This window comes from Bos indicus x Bos taurus, chromosome 27, assembly GCF_003369695.1.
Source record: "Bos indicus x Bos taurus breed Angus x Brahman F1 hybrid chromosome 27, Bos_hybrid_MaternalHap_v2.0, whole genome shotgun sequence".
Classification (NCBI taxonomy): domain Eukaryota; kingdom Metazoa; phylum Chordata; class Mammalia; order Artiodactyla; family Bovidae; genus Bos; species Bos indicus x Bos taurus.
This window is the reverse complement of record NC_040102.1, coordinates 5,862,432-5,881,853: the sequence shown is the minus strand read 5'-3', so window position 1 is coordinate 5,881,853 and position 19,422 is coordinate 5,862,432. Positions and strand designations below refer to the sequence as shown.

Below are 19,422 nucleotides of genomic sequence, written 5' to 3'. Positions count from 1 at the left end.
GGAATAAATACAAATTGGTACAACCTTTCTGTAGCCTAACAATAAAAAATCTAAAATGTTCATACATTATGATCCACAAATTTCACTTCCAAAAACAAAACTTAAAAAGGGAGAATACATGAGTCTTTAAAGAGATAGTCAAAGAAAGAGAAAAAAGGAAAGAAAATAGCTTATATACACCCAGCAGAGGGACAAGGAAAATTCATAGCTTTCACAGTCCTATTTTTCCAAAACAGTAAAATTACAAAAATACAAGGTTACATATAATATCTGCATTGAAAATTCAAGTTTTAACAACAACAAAAAATCCATTTAATTTTTTAAAATCAGAACATTACTTTGAATTACTTCTCCACTGTGTGTGGAGAGACCCAAGTTTCATGCAAATGAAATACAAACCTGTGCTTTGATGATTTGCTAAATATATTATATTTTCTTTATTTTTTGGCAAATCTCCATATAGCAATATCTAAAAGATAAAATAAAAAGAGAAACATTATTTTGATATTTTAAAACATGTACTACGGTAACATACAAAATATGACAATGTCAAAACACTGACAAAAACATGACGTCATGAATATGCCATCCATGATTAACAACTATTAGACTTCTCTTAGGAGCCTTAGAGACCATCAACAACAGCATATGACTAGAAAGAAGTTGAGCACAGGGCGGGTTAACGGTCATTAAGAGAAACAATGATCAGTCATCCTCCGGAATTTTTCCTGATTTCTCACAATATCTGAAACCCTGTTCATAAGGTATATCGTTCTTCAAAGAGCCTACGGGGGGAGACACAGGTGTGCACACAGCACTGTGATGAAACATAATGCAAATATTATGAAAATACAGTCTATTTTAAAGAACTCTCAACCGCAGAACTGCAGTAGCATTTGTTAGGTGTGGTAACAGCACGGGAGATGATGAAGGGACATCAGGAAGGGGGAACGAAGGGATGGAGTGGCAGCGTCTGGGGCCAGCACGGGTGCGCCTGGCAGGGTCTGGGTCAAACCGGGGCTGCACGCAGTCAGGGAGAGGACCGGAGGGAGAGCTGAGCCAGAACGCAGTGTCTGCTGAAAGCCAAGCTAAAGACGAAAACTTTACCTGGGAAGTAATGGGGAAACCTGGATCCTGATTGGGACTCTATTATGACTCCATACAGAGCTCCCCAGATGGAGTTCAAGTGGTCCCTAGGAAGGTGGGCTGCAGGAGAGGAGGGGTACACAGTAGGCTGCAACTCCAGCATTCATGTTTCACGTCTTTAACTGGGGGTGGGTACGCAGGTGCTCCTTACAGGAGTCTTTCTGTAGTTTTGCATGTCTGAAATACTTCATAATCAATCATTTCAAGAAACTGCCAGTATATTTTTAAAGGCTTCAAAGGAAATGACTCCTAACAGTGTAATTTTTTTATTCAGGGCATTTCTGTTTCCATATCTTGTCATCATGGATTATTCAAGATTATGAATTAGCTACAGATCTTTTTCCTGATGCTGGGGAAGACTGAAGTAAAAAGGAGAACAGGGTGGCAGAGGACGAGATGGTTAGATAGCATCAGCCACCCAGTGGACAAAAAATTTGGGCAAACTCCGGGAGAACTTGGAGGACAGGGGAGCCTGGTGTGCTGCAGTCCACAGGAGACTCATGGACTCTCTTTGCAGTCCACAAAGAGTCAGACACGACTTACAACACGACTTAAAACAACACAACTGAACAACAACTATCTTTTTAGATAGTCACAGAGATTGTCTTTTGAATATAACACTACTCATTAATATCTTAACAACAGAACAAAGGACTCTGTATCTGTGTAGATAAATGTAACTAGATGTCAAAGTTCTGGAGACCAGGGACTCGGAATGAGATTTCTATTATCTTCCTCAGAAAACTATACAGCGCTATGTGGGTCAGTCAGTCAGTCAGTCAGTTCAGTCGCTCAGTCGTGTCTGACTCTTTGTGACCCCATGGACTGCAGCCCGCCAGGCCTCCCTGTCCATCACCAACTCCCGGAGTTTACTCGAACTCATGTCCATTGAGTTGGTGATGCCATCCACCCATCTCATCCTCTGTTGTCCCCTTCTCCTCCTGCCTTCAGTCTATGTAGGTAATATGTGTTTAAATATTTGCTTAGTAATCTTTTAATATAAATTGAGCCTTATTGCCCCCACCCCCACCATCCGAGCCCTCTAGGTCATCCCAGAGCACCAAGTTGCTTGCTCAATAATTTTTTATTAATAAAGTTTATCAACACCAAAACAAAAAACCAAGATCAATGACTTGATCCACGCAAGGTTAAAAAGTGGAGTCCTAGTCTGTAAGCGATCCACCCTCTCAGCAATGAGCCAGAGTTGCTCTGGGACCTCTAGGCAGGACTCACTGGGTTCAAAGCACTGCGACAGAGAACTCTGGCTTGACTTCCTTGGACGGGATACTGACAATGACAGGCTGCGGTTTAATTGATTCAATCTGAAAACCACTCTTTGGAGACCTGCCTGCCCTCAGGCTGAAGGCAGTACTTGAGCCACCCAGGGGGACTCTCCTTCCCTTTCACTTCATTAAGAGACTACAGCCTTTGAAGGCAGCTGACAAACAAGTTATTAAAAGGATTTCTTTTTTTTTAGTTTGATTGTGGTAGTCATTTCATAATGCATACCTATACCAAAACATCATAATAACATGAATAGGTAAAATTTTTATGTGTCAAAAATAACCTTAAAAATTTAAATAATGGGTATTCACAGGATGATAGTTATCAATCATATAGAAAACATAGCACTGCAAACTTTATTTCCTATAAAACTAAATATATTCCACTTTAAAATAAAACAAGCATGGTGAGGGTGAAAAGAAAACCACAAACATAAGCACAGTCATCTAATCTCATGACAAACAATCTCCAGCAGGGAAAACGGCCACTACACGCAACGGCAGCAGAGTAGCGTCTGGCCATCATCTGGTCCAGGACCACAGCCTCCCACGGCAGCAGGCCGAGCACAGGCCAACCACGCTGCCTTGCTCGGACCCGTGATAGGTCAACAGTACCACTTAAGAAGACCCCACACCTTCAGTACTTGCGCTTAGTCCACATTCTATATACCACACTGGCCTTAAAACATCAGTTTCCTACTTTTGTTTATAGACACAACCGTTAACCAAAAGAAATAGAGGAAAGAAATAGAGAAATAGAGAAAAGAAATAGAGGAAAACAACAGAATGGGAAAGACTAGAGATCTCTTCAAGAAAATCAGAGATACCAAAGGAATATTTCATGCAAAAATAGGCTCTATAAAGGACAGAAAGGGTATGGACCTAACAGAAGCAGAAGATATTTAGAAGAGGTGGCAAGAATACACAGAAGAACTGTACAAAAAAGATCTTCACGACCCAGATAATCATGATGGTATGATCACTGACCTAGAGCCAGACATCCTGGAATGTGAAGTCAAGTGAGCCTTAGAAAGCATCACTACGAACAAAGCTAGTGGAGGTGATGGAATTCCAGTTGAGCTATTTCAAATCCTGAAAGATGATGCTGTGAAAGTGCTGCACTCAAGATGCCAGCAAATTTGGAAAACTCAGCAGTGGCCACAGGACTGGAAAAGGTCAGTTTTCATTCCAATCCCAAAGAAAGGCAATGCCAAAGAATGCTCCAACTACCACACAATTGCACTCATCTCACATGCTAGTGAAGTAATGCTCAATATTCTCCAAGCCAGGCTTCAGCAATATACGAACCGTGAACTTCCTGATGTTCAAGCTGGTTTTGGAAAAGGCAGAGGAACCAGAGATCAAATTGCCAACATCCGCTGTATCATCGAAAAAGCAAGAGAGTTCCAGAAAAACATCTATTTCTGCTTTATTGACTATGCCAAAGCCTTTGACTGTGTGGATCACAATAAACTGTGGAAAATTCTGAAAGAGATGGGAATACCAGACCACCTGATCTGCCTCTTGAGAAACCTATATGCAGGTCAGGAAGCAACAGTTAGAACTGGACATGGAACAGACTGGTTCCAACTGGAAAAGGAGTACGTCAAGGCTGTGTATTATCACCCTGTTTATTTAACTTATATGCAGAGTACATCATGAGAAACCCTGGGCTGGAAGAAGCACAAGCTGTAATCAAGATCACCGGGAGAAATATCAATAACCTCAGATATGCAGATGACACCACCCTTATGGCAGAAAGTGAAGAGGAACTAAAAAGCCTCTTGATGAAAGTGGAAGTGGAGAGTGAAAAAGTTGGCTTAAAGCTCAACATTCAGAAAACGAAGATCGTGGCATCCGGTCCCATCACTTCATGGGAAATACATGGGCAAACAGTGGAAACAGTGTCAGACTTTATTTTGGGGGGCTCCAAAATCACTGCAGATGGTGACTGCAGCCATGAAATTAAAAGACGCTTACTCCTTGGAAGGAAAGTTATGACCAACCTAGATAGCATATTCAAAAGCAGAGACATTACTTTGCCAACAAAGGTTCATCTAGTCAAGGCTATGGTTTTTCCTGTAGTCATGTATGGATGTGAGAGTTGGACTGTGAAGAAGGCTGAGCGCTGAAGAATTGATGCTTTTGAAGTGTGGTGTTGGAGACGACTCTTGAGAGTCCCTTGGACTGCAAGGAGATGCAACCAGTCCATTCTGAAGGAGATCAGCCCTGGGATTTCTTTGGAAGGAATGATGCTAAAGCTGAAACTCCAGTACTTTGGCCACCTCATGCGAAGAGTTGACTCATTGGAAAAGACTCTGATGCTGGGAGGGGGGGGGGGGGGGGCAGGAGGAGAAGAGGATGACAGAGGATGAGATGGCTAGATGGCATCACTGACTCAATGGACGTGAGTGGGAGTTGGTGATGGACAGGGAGGCCTGGCGTGCTGTGATTCATGGGGTCGCAAAGAGTCGGACACGACTGAGTGACTGATCTGATCTGATTAACCAAAAAGCTTTGCAGGAAAGCCACCTCTGCTTTCCCTGAGGCTCACTAATTTCCCCCATCCTTAAATAGCTTCCAAACAACTGACATTTTCAAAATGTAGTTTGTTAAAGTTCAACAGGCCCAGTGTTTAAAAACAGATCTTCAGTGGTATCTAGAAAAAGTAAGATAAGTAACGAATTCTGGTGGGCAAAACAGATGGGCAAAATGTGAAATGAACAAAATCTTAATTCATAGCCACTAAAAGGAAAGTAAATGCATAGTTCATACTTTTGAAGATTCTTCTTCAATATTCATCTCACTGAAATAAAAGCTATTTCCAATTGAGATGCAAAAGAAGATGGTAAGCCTCTGACATAAGTTAGGATCTCAAAGTAGGTATTTAGATTCATTGCCTTTAAGTTGTTTTTTTTTTTGTCACTATAACTTGTTTGGAATTCAACAGAAATGAAAGTTACAAAGAATTGCTCTTAATATTTGAAAATTTAAAAGCTCTAAAAGCAAAGTAAGTGAAATGATGAACTGCAAACCTTACTGCAATAGATGCCGAATACTAAGCACTTCAAGTAAACATTGATTAGCCAAAGAAAGGAATATGTGATTGTAAAGTTTATGTACCACATATGTGTGTGTGTACTAAAGGCTCTTGAGAGTCCCTTTGCTTGCAAGGAGATCAAACCAGTCAATCCTAAAGGAAATCATTATTGAATATTCATTACAAGGACTGATGCTGAAGCTCCAAATCTTTGGCCACCTGAAGTGATGAGAGCTGACATTTGAAAACACCCTGATGCTGGGAAAGATTGAAGGCAAGAGGACAAGGGGGCAGCAGAGGATGAGATGGATAGACAGCATCACCAACTCAATGAACACGAATCTGAGCAAACTCTGGAAGATAGTGAAGGACAGGGAAGCCTGGCATGCTGCAGCCCATGGGGGTCACAGAGAGTCAGACACAACTTAGCGACTAAAACAACAAAAAGGGTTTCCCAAATTTAAAAAATTCATAATAACTTACAAAATATCCATACATATACATTGTTAAATTACTCTGCTGCTAAGCTGCTTCAGTCGTGTCCGACTCTGTGTGATCCCATAGACGGCAGCCCATGAGGCTCCCCAGTCCCTGGGATTCTCCAGGCAAGAACACTGGAGTGGGTTGCCATTTCCTTCTCCAGTGCATGAAAGTGAAAAGTGAAAGTGAAGTTGCTCAGTTGTGTCCGACTTCTAGCAACCCCATAGACTGCAGCCCACCAGGCTCCTCCGTCCATGGGATTTTCCAGGCAAGAGTACTGGAGTGGGGTGCCATCGCCTTACCTAAAAGCCACCTGAGCTCTCTCATTGCAGTCATCTTAGATCAGCTTTTTCACACCATTTATTCACCTCCTCACGGAAGCCCTCCTGCCTAATGAGCTGGACCCCAAGATTCATCACTCCCATTTTTGCATCACAGTAAACCCTGCCTCCCTGTGTACCCCTATTTCCAGCTCACAACACATTCCCCTTGAGGCCCACAAGCTCCTCAGGGGCAGGGACCTCATCCCTGTTCAGAGCCTCATCCCTCTGCCCAGAGCCCAGCACCCAGATGCTTTTCAACAGATGTTCACTGAATCAATACACTGCACCTGTATTTCTCACAAGCGGATAAAGCTACGCCTCACTTTCAACAGTAAAGAGTTGGGGTATAAACAAATACTTTAAATGCACCAGTGACTTCTTTAAGGCATCATTCTGTGAGTCTTCTAGTACGTGTATTTCAAATTACAATCACTTCACTAGCAGGTAATTTGTTCCTTCACACAAGGCATGTGAAAAACGTGGCTTTTTTGGTTCTTCCTAAGTTTCTGAGGAATTTTAGGTTCATCACAATTGTTCAATTTGGGGATCATCCATTTTTTAAAAACTCATGTAAAATCCCTCTGGAGAAAAATAACAATGTTCTCTTTTAATTTTATTAACTTAACAGACAATAAAAATGCTCTTTGATTACCTTCATCGTGACTGAAACACGCTGGTTACAGCCCTGCCCCAGTCAAACAAGCTCGTTTAGGTTGCACAAAGAAAGCTTTCAGCAGCCCTGGGTTTAGGTGCGACACTGTCGGCTCACCAGGGTCTCACCGTAACCTTTCTTTTGGTTTGTTCTCATCATCTGTAAACTACTTGAAGACGCCCTCTTTTGTATCCTGAAAAGGGATGGCAGAACGGAATCTAAAGTAATCACATATCTCACCCAGTGGAATATCTACTCAACAATGCCTTGGGGACATAAAACACAGCATACTTTCTCTTCAAAAAACAAAAGTCTTCATTTATCTCAATATTAAAAAGCAGAGACACTACTTTACCAACAAAGGTCCATCTAGTCAAAGCTATGGTTTTTCCAGTAGTCACGTATGGATGTGAGAGTTTGACTACAAAGAAAGCTGAGCACCGAAGAATTGATGCTTTTGAACTGTGGTGTTGGAGAAGACTCTTGAGAGTCCCTTGGACTGCAAGGAGGTCCAACCTGTCCATTCTAAAGGAGATCAGTCCTGGGTGTTCATTGGAAGGACTGATGCTGAAGCTGAAGCTCCAAACTTTGGCCACCTGATAGGAAGAACTGACTCACTGGAAAAGACCCTGATGCTGGGAAAGACTGAAGGCAGGAGGAGAAGAGGGCAACAGAGGATGAGATGGTTGGATGGCATCACCGACTCAAAAGAGACGAGTTTGAGCAAGCTTTGGGAGTTGGTGATGGACAGGGAGACCTGGTGTGCTGCAGTGCATGGGATTGCAAAGAGTTGGACACGACTGAACGACTGATCTCAGTAATATCTATTTTCTTTCAGTATGCAAACTGAAATATGAATTTTGTAAAAACCTTCCTTCGCTGTCCTTCAATATATATGATGCTGTAGAAAGGGCTCAGAATATCCACCCCAAAATATGCCACTTTGACATGAGGATTATTTTGAGCTGAAGGCAATTGAGAAACAGCGCACACAGCTGTCCTCCCCCTAAACTTCCCTTTGTTAAGTTCAGTTCAGTCGCTCAGTTGTGTCCGACTCTTTGCAACCCCATGAATTGCAGCATGCCAGGCCTCCCTGTCCATCACCAACTCCCAGAGTTCACTCAAACTCATGTCCATCGAGTCGGTGATGTCCCTTTGTAAAGGTGACATTAAACTCTACTCATCAATGAGTCAGCAAACCTTACTTAAACAGTCTTATCCCAGGGACCGTCCCACCATTTACCAGCCCCAAGAACCCAACACAACTCTCCTCTATCTAGCTGTGTTTCCACAGTCTACTGTCCTTTGTTATTAATACAATGATATATACACCCCTGGGCTGAAGAATTCCATGGACAGAGAAGCCTGCAGGCTACAGTCCATGGGGTCACAAAGAGTTGGACTCGGCGCCTAACACATACACATCCCTGGGCTAAGTCTAACCACTTCTTTTGGTTTTCACTTCTTTTCTGTGATGCTCCAATAAAAACACACTTACTTAACGTGTAAGATACTAAAAATTTTTTTAAATACTAATATCAATGGAATTTGTATGCCTTTTCTTCTGTTCTGACTTCTGTCGATTGAATTTGCAGGCCCAGCTACAGAATATTTTGCCTCCTCTATGCTCCAATATAATCATCATTAAGACACAGGCAGAAATGTTCGATTCAAATGAAGACGTAGATGTGAATCCTAGTCCATCACCGTACCAACTTTATGAACTTCAGCACTAGTACCTAACCTCTCCGTGTCTTTTTTTTTTTGGTAACCTGTAAAATGAATGCAATATTCCCCACAGGTTGTCTGAAATAATTGAGACCATGTAAACTACTTCACCGGAGAAGGTGATGGCACCCCACTCCAGTACTCTTGCCTGGAAAATCCCATGGACAGAGGAGCCTGGTGGGCTGCAGTCCATGGGGTCGTAGAGGGTCGGACACAACTGAGCGACTTCCCTTTCACTTTTCACTTTCATGCACTGGAGAAGGAAATGGCAACCCACTCCAGTGTTCTTGCCTGGAGAATCCCAGGGATGGGGGAGCCTGGTGGGCTGCCGTTTATGGGGTTGCACAGAGTCGGACACGACTGAAGCGACTTAGCAGCAGCAGCAGCAGCAAACTACTTCACATGATTCCTAGTAACGATCCCCCCAAAACGTTAACTGTTGCTATTAGTAGTAGTGTTAGTCGCTCAGTCCTGTCTGAATCTGAGACCCCATGCACTGTAGCTCTCCAGGCTCCTCTGTCCATGGCAAGAATACTGGAGTGGGTTTCCATTCCCTTCTCCAGGGGATTTTCCAGACCCAGGGATCGAACCTGGGTCTCCTGCATTGCAAGCAGATTCTTTACCATTTGAGCCACAGGGGAAGCTCATGTTGTTATTATTATTATCCAATATGGTGAAACTGTTCACTCAAAACTGTGTTAAATGATGAATGGATAACAGAAATAGATAGCTAGTTTATCTTCCTTTAAAAAAAAAAAAAGGTCTGATTATGTAGCAATGCAGCTATAATTTCAGCATTTGCATATGTAATTCACACCGTGATTGTTTATAATTATTTAAAGTGAATTTTTAAATATATTTCTATGTCGATGAAATACATTATTTCAAGATCACACACAAGATTTCTACTGTAATACACACGAAATGATGGTCTTTTTCTGCCCAGCTTGAAACATTTCCCTGAACAGGAAAAGTATGATGCCCTTCTGAAACAAAGTTAAAATATAAACATAGTCATTTGTCTAATAATCAGTATAAAAATAATTATTATGCAACATTTAAGTAGAACCTTACAAATCACAAAGCTCTCTTTATACAATATATTCGTCATATGTATCACTTGATACTGTCTTCATTTACAGATTTTGTTTTTCCTGAGTATCTGTGATGGATCTGTCATTGAGCTAAACAGCTTCACATATTATCTCAGTCTTCAAAATAACAGGAAAATAAGTATTCCATTTAAGAATGAGAATATTGAGTTGAAAAGTTGGTTTACTCAAGCTAACAGAAAATGGCAAAGAACTAGGAATCTCACCCAACATCCAAAAATCTTTTGAATATAACAAATTACCTGGAAAAATTCCAAATAAAAATTGTCAAATGAGAAGGAGTCCCATGTATTAGAAGCTTATGTAATTTTTGTTTCACTTTGAACATTAACCACAAGGAGGTAAGAAAGCCTTGAGTAAAAATTCAAAAACTGACATAAAATGTTTTCCTGCTGCTGCTGCTGCTGCTAAGTCGCTTCAGTCGTGTCCGACTCTGTGTGACCCCAGAGACGGCAGCCCACCAGGCTCCCCCATCCCTGGATTCTCCAGGTGAGAACACTGGAGTGGGTTGCCATTTCCTTCTCCAATGCATGAAACTGAAAGTGAAGTCGCTCAGTCGTGTCCAACTCAAGGGAACCATCGAGTCAAATCACTATTGCCACCTCCAAGGAGCTACAATCATGTAAAGGGACTATATATATATATTAAAATATGCTCCTGCTATGTTAATATCACATGCTAATGTTACACATAAATGAGCCTGACATTGAGATGGGGTGAGATCGTGACAGGTGAAGAGGAAGAGTGCCTGAGCTGGAAGAAAGCAACCGAGAAGAGTGGTGCAAGGGCGCATCCTTGCAAATGCACCGGGGGAGCGGGTACTGGGAAGGAAGCAGCAGTTCCGCAAAAGTGAAATCAGTGAATGGAAAAGCTGGCCAGGGCGGAACTGTGACAGCCTTGAAGGCCATGCTTAGGAGTTTTCATTTTTACTCAGTTACCACCTGAATAAAACACAGCATGTTACTCCTGCTTGAAGTATAAAAGCTCAGAGTGGTTCATAACAATTGATACAGCCTTCTTGAATAATCTAGCAGAGTCACAAAGACTCTATAAAAGTCTATAAAAGACTATATAAAGTCTATAAAACTAGACCCATTTAGGAAAAAGGGAAAGTAAACTGTATATACAGAAAGCCCTCTTTTCTTTTGTTTTCCATCATAATGGCACAGAAGTGTCCCCATAGGTTAGATTACATCTAGTGCTACTATACAACCCATAAAACCCATCCAAGAACTTAATTTAAAATGGAGAAGGAGACTCTCCACAATTCATACATTTATTTAAAAGCTCCTGGTAGAAATCCAAAGTTACACACCAAACTGTTGCAGGCTGGGAGGAGGTGTGTAGATAAGGGAACTTTAACTGTCTCAAAATCTTTTTGCAATGTTTGAATATTTTATTGCATCTGTAACTTAGAAAAATAAGGTAATTAAAAATTTTTTATATGGATACAACCCAAAATAACTGTGTTGCTTACAGTCCAGGATTGATATTTCTAGACAGTATAAAAACAAGGTTCTGATTACATTTCTCTAAGATTTTCTTATAAGTCTGTTCCCTGGCCGGACTTAAACTGTGTTAGATTGGAATCCTATTTGATTGAGAAATGTTTAATTTCCTCTTTCAAAGGTTGTGTTCTGCTTAAGCATCTTCTGGGTTCTGTGCCTCCTAGCTAAACTGAAGATTTAGCTTTTAAAGACCTTAGTCTAAGGTCTTTAAAAGTCTTCACGAGGATGATAAATAAGTAGAGGAAGGTGAAAATAAAAGGAGACAAGGAAATATTTATATTCTACATAGGACTACTAATATTTGGGAAGAATCTGGGCAACATTTCAGCAGAAATGCAGAAAGAATCCAAAAGTGATAAAAGGCTTGGACTTGTGAGGTCCCTTCTCTGATTCTAAACACACGTTTCATTCTAATAGCTTAGCTGCTTTTACAAGATGCATGCTCAGTCATGTCTCACTCTTTGAGACTTCATGGACTGTAGCCTGCCAGGCTCCTCTGTCCATGGGATATTCCAGGCAAGAATACTGGAGTAGGTTGCCATTTTCTTTCTCCAGGAGATCTTCCTGAACCAGGGATGGAACCTGAGTCTCTCGAGTCTCCTGTATTGGCAGGAGGACTCGACCACTGCGCCACCTGGGAAGCCCGCTTTTTATAGGATACGGAATACAAATTTATCTCATTAAGAGTTTAGCACTACTTTTGAGGACACAGTGCTACCAAAATAAAGAACCAGTTATAAATGGCCTCCAGATATGAAGGCCTTGAGGGTTTCTCACGAACTTGAAACAATCTTTCAAGTAAATGTGTAAATTAATAGAGTATTCTAATTGAACACATTATATAAACATCAAAATCTTAGACTTAATTCTGTCTTACTTCTAGTGGTATTTAAACTATTTTATATTTGAAACAGGTCAATTGAAGAACTAAATTTATTTCATACCGAATTTCATATTTGACTATTACAATGTATCATGTTAGCATTTTGGGAGGTAGGTATTAGCAGTCATTAGTGTAAAATCTATTTTAAAGTAAACCAGTTGTTACTAACTGATTTAAGCAGGAAGAAAATGGTAACTAAAATACTTAGGTTTTAATGAGGAAGCATGTTGTGTATCAGTATATATTTTGGTCTGCAAATATCAATGATCAGTTTTTCCTATATTCCAATAGAAAGAGGAGAAAGTTGCAACATTTTTTTAAATACACAAGAAAAATGAATCCTGACATTTAGAAGATTATCACTAGATACTGGTTCTTCATGTATTTATAAAAGGATGTCTGATGGTCTCAAGTATAATTTAAAATTTTATTTAGCATGGGTCCTTGATGAAGTCTGTCCCAAAAAAGATCTCCTTTTCATTATAGTGGACTGGAGTGCAAAAGTAGGAAGTCAAGAAACACCTGGAGTAACAGGCAAATTTGGCCTTGGAATACGGAATGAAGCAGGGCAAAGACTAATAGAGTTTTGCCAAGAAAACGCACTGGTCATAGCAAACACCCTCTTCCAACAACACAAGAGAAGACTCTATACATGGACATCACCAGATGGTCAACACCGAAATCAGATTGATTATATTCTTTGCAGCCAAAGATGGAGAAGCTCTATACAGTCAGCAAAAACAAGACCAGGAGCTGACTGTGGCTCAGACCATGAACACCTTATTGCCAAATTCAGACTTAAATTGAAGAAAGTAGGGAAAACCACTAGACCATTCAGGTATGACCTAAATCAAATCCCTTATGATTATACAGTGGCAGTGAGAAATAGATATAAGGGCCTAGATCTGATAGATAGAGTGCCTGATGAACTATGGAATGAGGTTCGTGACATTGTACAGGAGACAGGGATCAAGAACATTTCCATGGAAAAGAAATGCAAAAAAGCAAAATGGCTGTCTGGGGAGGCCTTACAAATAGCTGTGAAAAGAAGAGAAGTGAAAAACAAAGGAGAAAATGAAAGATATAAACATCTGAATGCAGAGTTCCAAAGAATAGCAAGAAATCATAAGAAAGCATTCCTCAGCGATCAATGCAAAGAAATAGAGGAAAACAACAGAATGGGAAAGACTAGGGATCTCTTCAAGAAAATGAGAGATACCAAAGGAACATTTCATGCAAAGATGGGCTCGATAAAGGACAGAAATGGTATGGACCTAACAGAAGCAGAAGATATTAAGAAGAGATGGCAAGAATACACAGAAGAACTGTACAAAAAAGATCTTCACGACCCAGATAATCACGATGGTGTGATCACTGACCTAGAGCCAGACATCCTGGAATGTGAAGTCAAGTGGGCCTTAGAAAGCATCACTACGAACAAAGCTAGTGGAGGTGATGGAATTCCAGTTGAGCTATTCCAAATCCTGAAAGATGATGCTGTGAAAATGCTGCACTCAAGATGCCAGTAAATTTGGAAAACTCAGCAGTGGCCACAGGACTGGAAAAGGTCAGTTTTCATTCCAATCCCAAAGAAAGGCAATGCCAAAGAATGCTCAAACTACCACACAATTGCACTCATCTCACATGCTAGTAAAGTAATGCTCAAAATTCTCCAAGCCAGGCTTCAGCAATATGTGAACCGTGAACTTCCTGATGTTCAAGCTGGTTTTAGAAAAGGCAGAGGAACCAGAGATCAAATTGCCAACATCCGCTGGATCATGGAAAAAGCAAGAGAGTTCCAGAAAAACATCTATTTCTGCTTTATTGACTATGCCAAAGCCTTTGACTGTGTGGATCACAATAAACTGTGGAAAATTCTTCAAGAGATGGGAATACCAGACCACCTGATCTGCCTCTTGAGAAATTTGTATGCAGGTCAGGAAGCAACAGTTAGAACTGGACATGGAACAACAGACTGGTTCCAAACAGGAAAAGGAGTTTAGTCAACAGACTAAACTTTTAAAAAACCATGTGCTGAGGTCTGTACTGAACAGATGTAAAGTGAGATATACAAATTCAGAAACACTGGAAAGTTCAGACCCACTTTTTAAAATAAGAAACTTACTACAGAAATTATTTCAGCCGTATATGTTACAGGCTTTTAACTAAAATTGAAAAAAAAAAAAAAACAAAAAAACACTGTAGGTAGAATTCTTTTTCGAAAAGGTAAATGACTGTGTTACATGTTCTGAGTCTGTTTCCTAGCCTGAACCAACTGACATATGATGTAAACTTCAATACGTATCATGACAAAACCATACGTTTAGACAACTGTGGTGAAGTAAGAACACAGTGGGGAAATGACTGTTCCGAATTAGTGAAAATTTTAAATGAAGCCCATTGTAAAAGTCAAAGATCAGGAAACCATTATCTGGAAAAGCAGTCTTTCTTTCTTTTCTAGGAAACACAAATACTGATTTAAACAGAGGGCCTGGCTTCTAGTTCCCACCCCTCAAACCTCCAACTGGGGCAAGTTCAGAGTCATCAGGCATTAACAGCAATGCAAGTGCAAATTCAAAATAATAGCTGGTGGACAAGAGGGTGTAAGCAACAGAACTAGCAGGGAGAAAAGACAAAAAGACAAAATAATGCCATCCCATTCACTCCAATTCACCTGCAACAAGAAAAGAAGAGGGCTAGGTATAAGGAAAACCAAGAATTAAGCTCTATTTTTCCCCCCCAAATTGGAGAACAAAAGGAAAATTCACAATTTTTTCCCATAGTTGCTATTTTTGTGTAAAACTTTAAAAAATAAAGAGGGCCTTCTACTTTTGTTTTACAAATTTAATCTACACATAATCCATTCTCTACAGAGAAGGAAAGGAACAGAAGGAAAAACAAAAAAGATTAGCCACACACTTAAGCCTAGTCAAAGTTGGCAAAAATGTTATCTCCGTTAAGGCTTCTACAGTAACAAATGTATTACTTTTCATGCCCAGCTTTCAATCATCCTGGGGAAGAACGCGAAACACAAAGTTGCATTGCCTGTCCAAAGAGTAACACCAATCTGTCTGCAGAGAAGGTGTCCGATTTCTAAGAGCGCACTTTCGAGTTCCAGCATGACCATCTCCTCTCAGACCAAGCGCCAGAAACTGTCAACTGCCTGCCCTACTTAAATGTCCATCTGCACCGACTTCGCCAAGCACGAGACAGACAGTTACAGAAGCCGGGAGACGGGGAAGGGGAGCGGTTGATCCCATTTGTGGCCGCAGAACAGCATTCCTGCAGCTATACCCAGAGACTCGGGGTGCCCGCACCGAAGCATCGGGCCAAATCCCGGAGCGCGACCGTGAACGTGGCCCACAGGGCGAGGATGGGGTGGCGGCACGTGTTCGCAGGGCCGGACCTGCACCGGCTGGGGGACACGGGGCGGGTCGAAGCTAGGAGATGCGCCCGCGACCCCCCACCCCGCCGCCCGGCCCCCCGACAGCGGCAGGGGCGGCGGCCCGCGCGCAGGGGCCTCACCTGCACCCCGGTGTAGTTCTCGAAGAAGAAGAGCACCATGCTCTGATAGACGCAGTAGAGCCGGTCGTCCACCGCCTGGTAGAAGCGCGAGGGCAGTAGGGCGGAGAGCAGCCGCCAGGCGCCCCAGACCAGCACGTAGGTGGGCGCCGTGCCCAGGAGCACGGCGGCCGGCAGCACGCAGCGCACCGAGTGCATGTGGAGCACCAGGGACAGCAGCATCCTCCCGTCTCCGCGCGCCCGGCGCTCGGCCGGCCCTAGGCTGCTCCGCCGCCTCCCGCCGCCGCGAGGCCCTCGGTCGCGGGCCAATCAGCTGGCCGCGCCCGGCCCCGCCGCCGCCCCCTCACCGCGCCCGGCCGCCCGCCGCACCTGAGACGCCCGGCCCGCGCCCGCTCGGGCCTCCGCCCCCAGCCTCATGGGCCGGGCCGCCGCCGGAGGACGGGCGCGCTGGCGAGAGAAGGGCGGGGCGCGCTGATCGCGGCCCGGGGGCAGGGACGCCGCGGCCCTCAAGGGCTGGGGAGCTCAGGATCGCTCACACCCCATGACCCTCTGCCCCGGCCGGGGGCGGGGCTCCACGCCAACAACACGCTTCCCGATAGGCCGCCCGTTGCTATAGTCCCCCGCCGGGGGCGGGGCCCCGCGGCAAGAATTCGCCTCCTGATTGGTTGAACGCTGTAGACGGTTGAAACGCATCTGCTGCCCAGCCGCGTGGACTGCCCTGTTCAGGCTACTGTGCATGTTCCAAAGGTCTCTCAGCCCCGCCCCGCTCCGGGGGCGCGCGCGCGGGAGCGACGCGGTGACTGGCTGTAGGCGTGCGGTGCTGTGGGTGCGGGTCGCCGAGTGGATCTGGGTGGCAGTGTACCCCGTGGTCGGGCTCTGAGCACAGGTGGGCTTCAGGGGACGCCCCACCACCTGCTCATACGACCGAGGGCCTCTGGACGCCGGGATGCGCCCTCGAGCCGAGACGTCCCATTCCCGTGGGGCGCACAGGTGAAGCTCGGCACTTAGAAGGTGCTGCAGACCCTGGCTGCCCAGATGACAGATTCGTCAGGCCGGCTGGGTCAAGGCCAGCAGAAGACAATCGGGGCAGTTACAGAAGAGCCAAAGGGGCTCTCGGGGCTCTCGGCCTGGATTCTACAGTCAGGCTGCCCTTCCTCTTCACGGCGGCGCCCACCCGCTCTCCTCGGCTCCTGCCTCTGCTCCCCCCGGTGCCCAGGACCCCGCTTCCTGCCCTTCACTCGCCCTCTAGCGTGTGTCCGAATCAGGTCCCTTCTTTCTCATCACTACGTTCACGCGTAGCTGGACAGCATTTTTACAAGTTTCTTTAATTTATCAGATTCACTCATTTTTTTTAATTGTTGGATGCCAAATTTTATTTTTTTTAACTTTTTATTTTATATTGCGGTATAGCAGATAAACTGGCTTCCCTAGTGGCTCAGATGGTAAAGAATCCGCCTGCAATGCGGGGAAACCGGGGCTCTGATCCCTGGGTTAGGAAGATCCGCTGGAAGAGGGCATGGCAACCCACTCCAGTATTCCTGCCTGGAGAATCCCCATGGAGCCTGGAGGATTACATTCCATGGGTCCAAAGACTCGGACAGGACTGATAAGCACAGCACAGCGCGTAGCAGATTAACAATGTTGTGATAGTTTCAGATGGACAGCAGAGGGACTCAGCCATGCATATACATGGATCCATTCTCACCCAAACTCTCTTCCCTTCCAGGCTTATCAGATTCACTCTTGCTTCACTTCCCTAGGCCTGGCTGTTTAATGTCTTCCTGATAGCTTATGCTTAGCCTCATTTTTTGTGTAGTTCTTGAAGGTACTTGCGTGGTAGTTCAGTCGCTTCAGTCGTGTCTGACTCTTGGTGACCCCGAGGACTGTAGCCCACCAGGCTCCTCTGTACACGGGATTCTCCAGACAAGAGTACTGGAGTGGGTTGCCATGTCCGCATGGACATGTGAAATAAAGTACTGACATACTTCTGTGACCTTCACAAAAATCTAAGACATCAGGGCAGCTGTTTTATTGTTAGGAAAACAGATTCTGAGGCCTTTTGAATTCTTCTACCATCCTTTGACTACCGTGAGTGTGGTTTACTGTGTAATCCTTTAAGTGAAAAAAGAAAAAGCTTTTTTTTCTGGATGCAAGCCTGAGAAAGTGTCTGTCTGACCCTTTGCAACCCAAAAGACTGTAGCCCACCAGGCTCCTCTGTCCATGGAATTCTCTAGGCAAGAATACTGGAGTGGGTTGCCATTTACTTCTCCAGGGGATCTTCCTGACCTAGTGATCGAACCCAAGGAAGCCCAGCCAAATGCATTTAGTGGCATTTTAGTGGAAAATTGTAATCAGGTCCAGAACAGTGGCTACCTGATTTGACCGTCTGTACACAGTTGACATGTAACACGACTGGTAAATGATCACCCTGAGGGACAAAGCCAGATGAATGGAAATTGCTCAAGGAACAAGTGTTTGCACAGGTATATTGCCAGCAGGTAAGCATTCACAATAGAGAAATTTTCAACAGGATTTTTTTTTTTTTAATATGGAACACTTCATGAATTTGCATGTCATCCTTGCACAGGGACATGCTAATCTTTTCTGTATCATTCCAATTTTAGTATATGTGTTGCCAAAGCGAGCACGCCCCTCTTTCTGTGGAAAGCAATGCCCAGTGAGAACTAGATTCATACTGGAGGGAAAAAGTCATGGATATGGATAATGTGCACAATCAGTGGCCCCATGCTTCCTTGAATTAAATGAGACCAGACATCTGTACAACTAGGGAAATGTATGAAGGGATAAGATTCTCTGGTGATTCAGAAGGCAAAGAACCCACCTGCAATAAAGGAAAGGAACAGAAAGAAATCTTCCCAATCCCTGGGTTGGGAAGATCACCTGGAGAAAGAAATGGCAATGCACTCCAGTGTTCTTGCCTGGAGAATCCCATGAACAGAGTAGCCTGGCGGGCTACACTCCATGGGGTCGCAAAGAGTCCGATAGGACTGAGTGACTAAGCACGCAGACGTGAAGGGATAAAACTGGTTCAGTGTTAACATTACAATCTGTACACATGAAGTCAGTAAATGTGTGTGATATGTGTAAATATGTTACTTCTTGTGGATTATCCCTCTATTGGAGAAGGAAGTGGCAACCCACTCCAGTATTCTTGCCTAGAGGATCCTATGGACAGAGGAGCCTGGTGGGCTGTCCCTAGGGTCACGCAGAGTCGGACAGGACTGACTGAAGTGACTTAGCAGCAGCAGCAGCATCCCTGTATTACTCTTGGTCAGCAGGTTGTAAAGTTTTGTGCCAGGTTCTGACGTGGAGACACTGAGAACTTGAGCTGCCCTTGTCCTCTGTTTATATCCAAACTCAGCCCCTTCCCACTCGATTATCCCCTGTGCCCTGCAGCTTCCTTATCTGCAGACTCCCAGTCACAAATTTACTCTCCTGTCCACCTCTTAGGCTGTACTCAGGCCACACCTTCTGCCTGTACTTCCTTACCTTGTACATATTTTAACCCCTTGCAGTGGGGTGAGTTTTATGTAAAGGGGGAATTCATGGTACCATATGGACATATAATGAGATCTCATTTAGGCTGGGCACATAGAAGGCTTCTGAGGTAGAGAGTGTGAGCTTGCTAGGGTAAAACTAGGGATGAGAAGGAAGAGGAAGCACCTTCCAAGTGAGAACAGCATGTCTGAAGGACTGAAGTTAAGAGCTCACAGGTTCTCAAGGT

At 43.7% G+C, this 19,422-nt stretch overlaps 1 protein-coding gene and 1 non-coding gene across 2 annotated transcripts in view; both read right to left on the bottom strand.

Annotated features, from left to right (window-relative positions):
* AGPAT5 (1-acylglycerol-3-phosphate O-acyltransferase 5) overlaps nucleotides 1-15,996 on the bottom strand; it is a 47,599-nt gene extending 31,603 nt beyond the window's left edge. The window contains exons 1-2 of the mRNA XM_027529833.1: nucleotides 15,681-15,996; nucleotides 400-469 (exon numbers count right to left, since the gene is read on the bottom strand). Of these exons, the coding sequence (XP_027385634.1) occupies nucleotides 400-469; nucleotides 15,681-15,899 (289 nt within the window). The 5' untranslated portion in view covers nucleotides 15,900-15,996. The remainder of the gene's footprint in view (nucleotides 1-399; nucleotides 470-15,680) is intronic.
* Nucleotides 15,997-18,219: 2,223 nt separating this feature from the next.
* LOC113885106 lies at nucleotides 18,220-18,325 on the bottom strand. Its single transcript, XR_003509147.1, has one exon. It is a non-coding gene; the product is annotated as a U6 spliceosomal RNA (small nuclear RNA).
* Nucleotides 18,326-19,422: the final 1,097 nt, after the last annotated feature.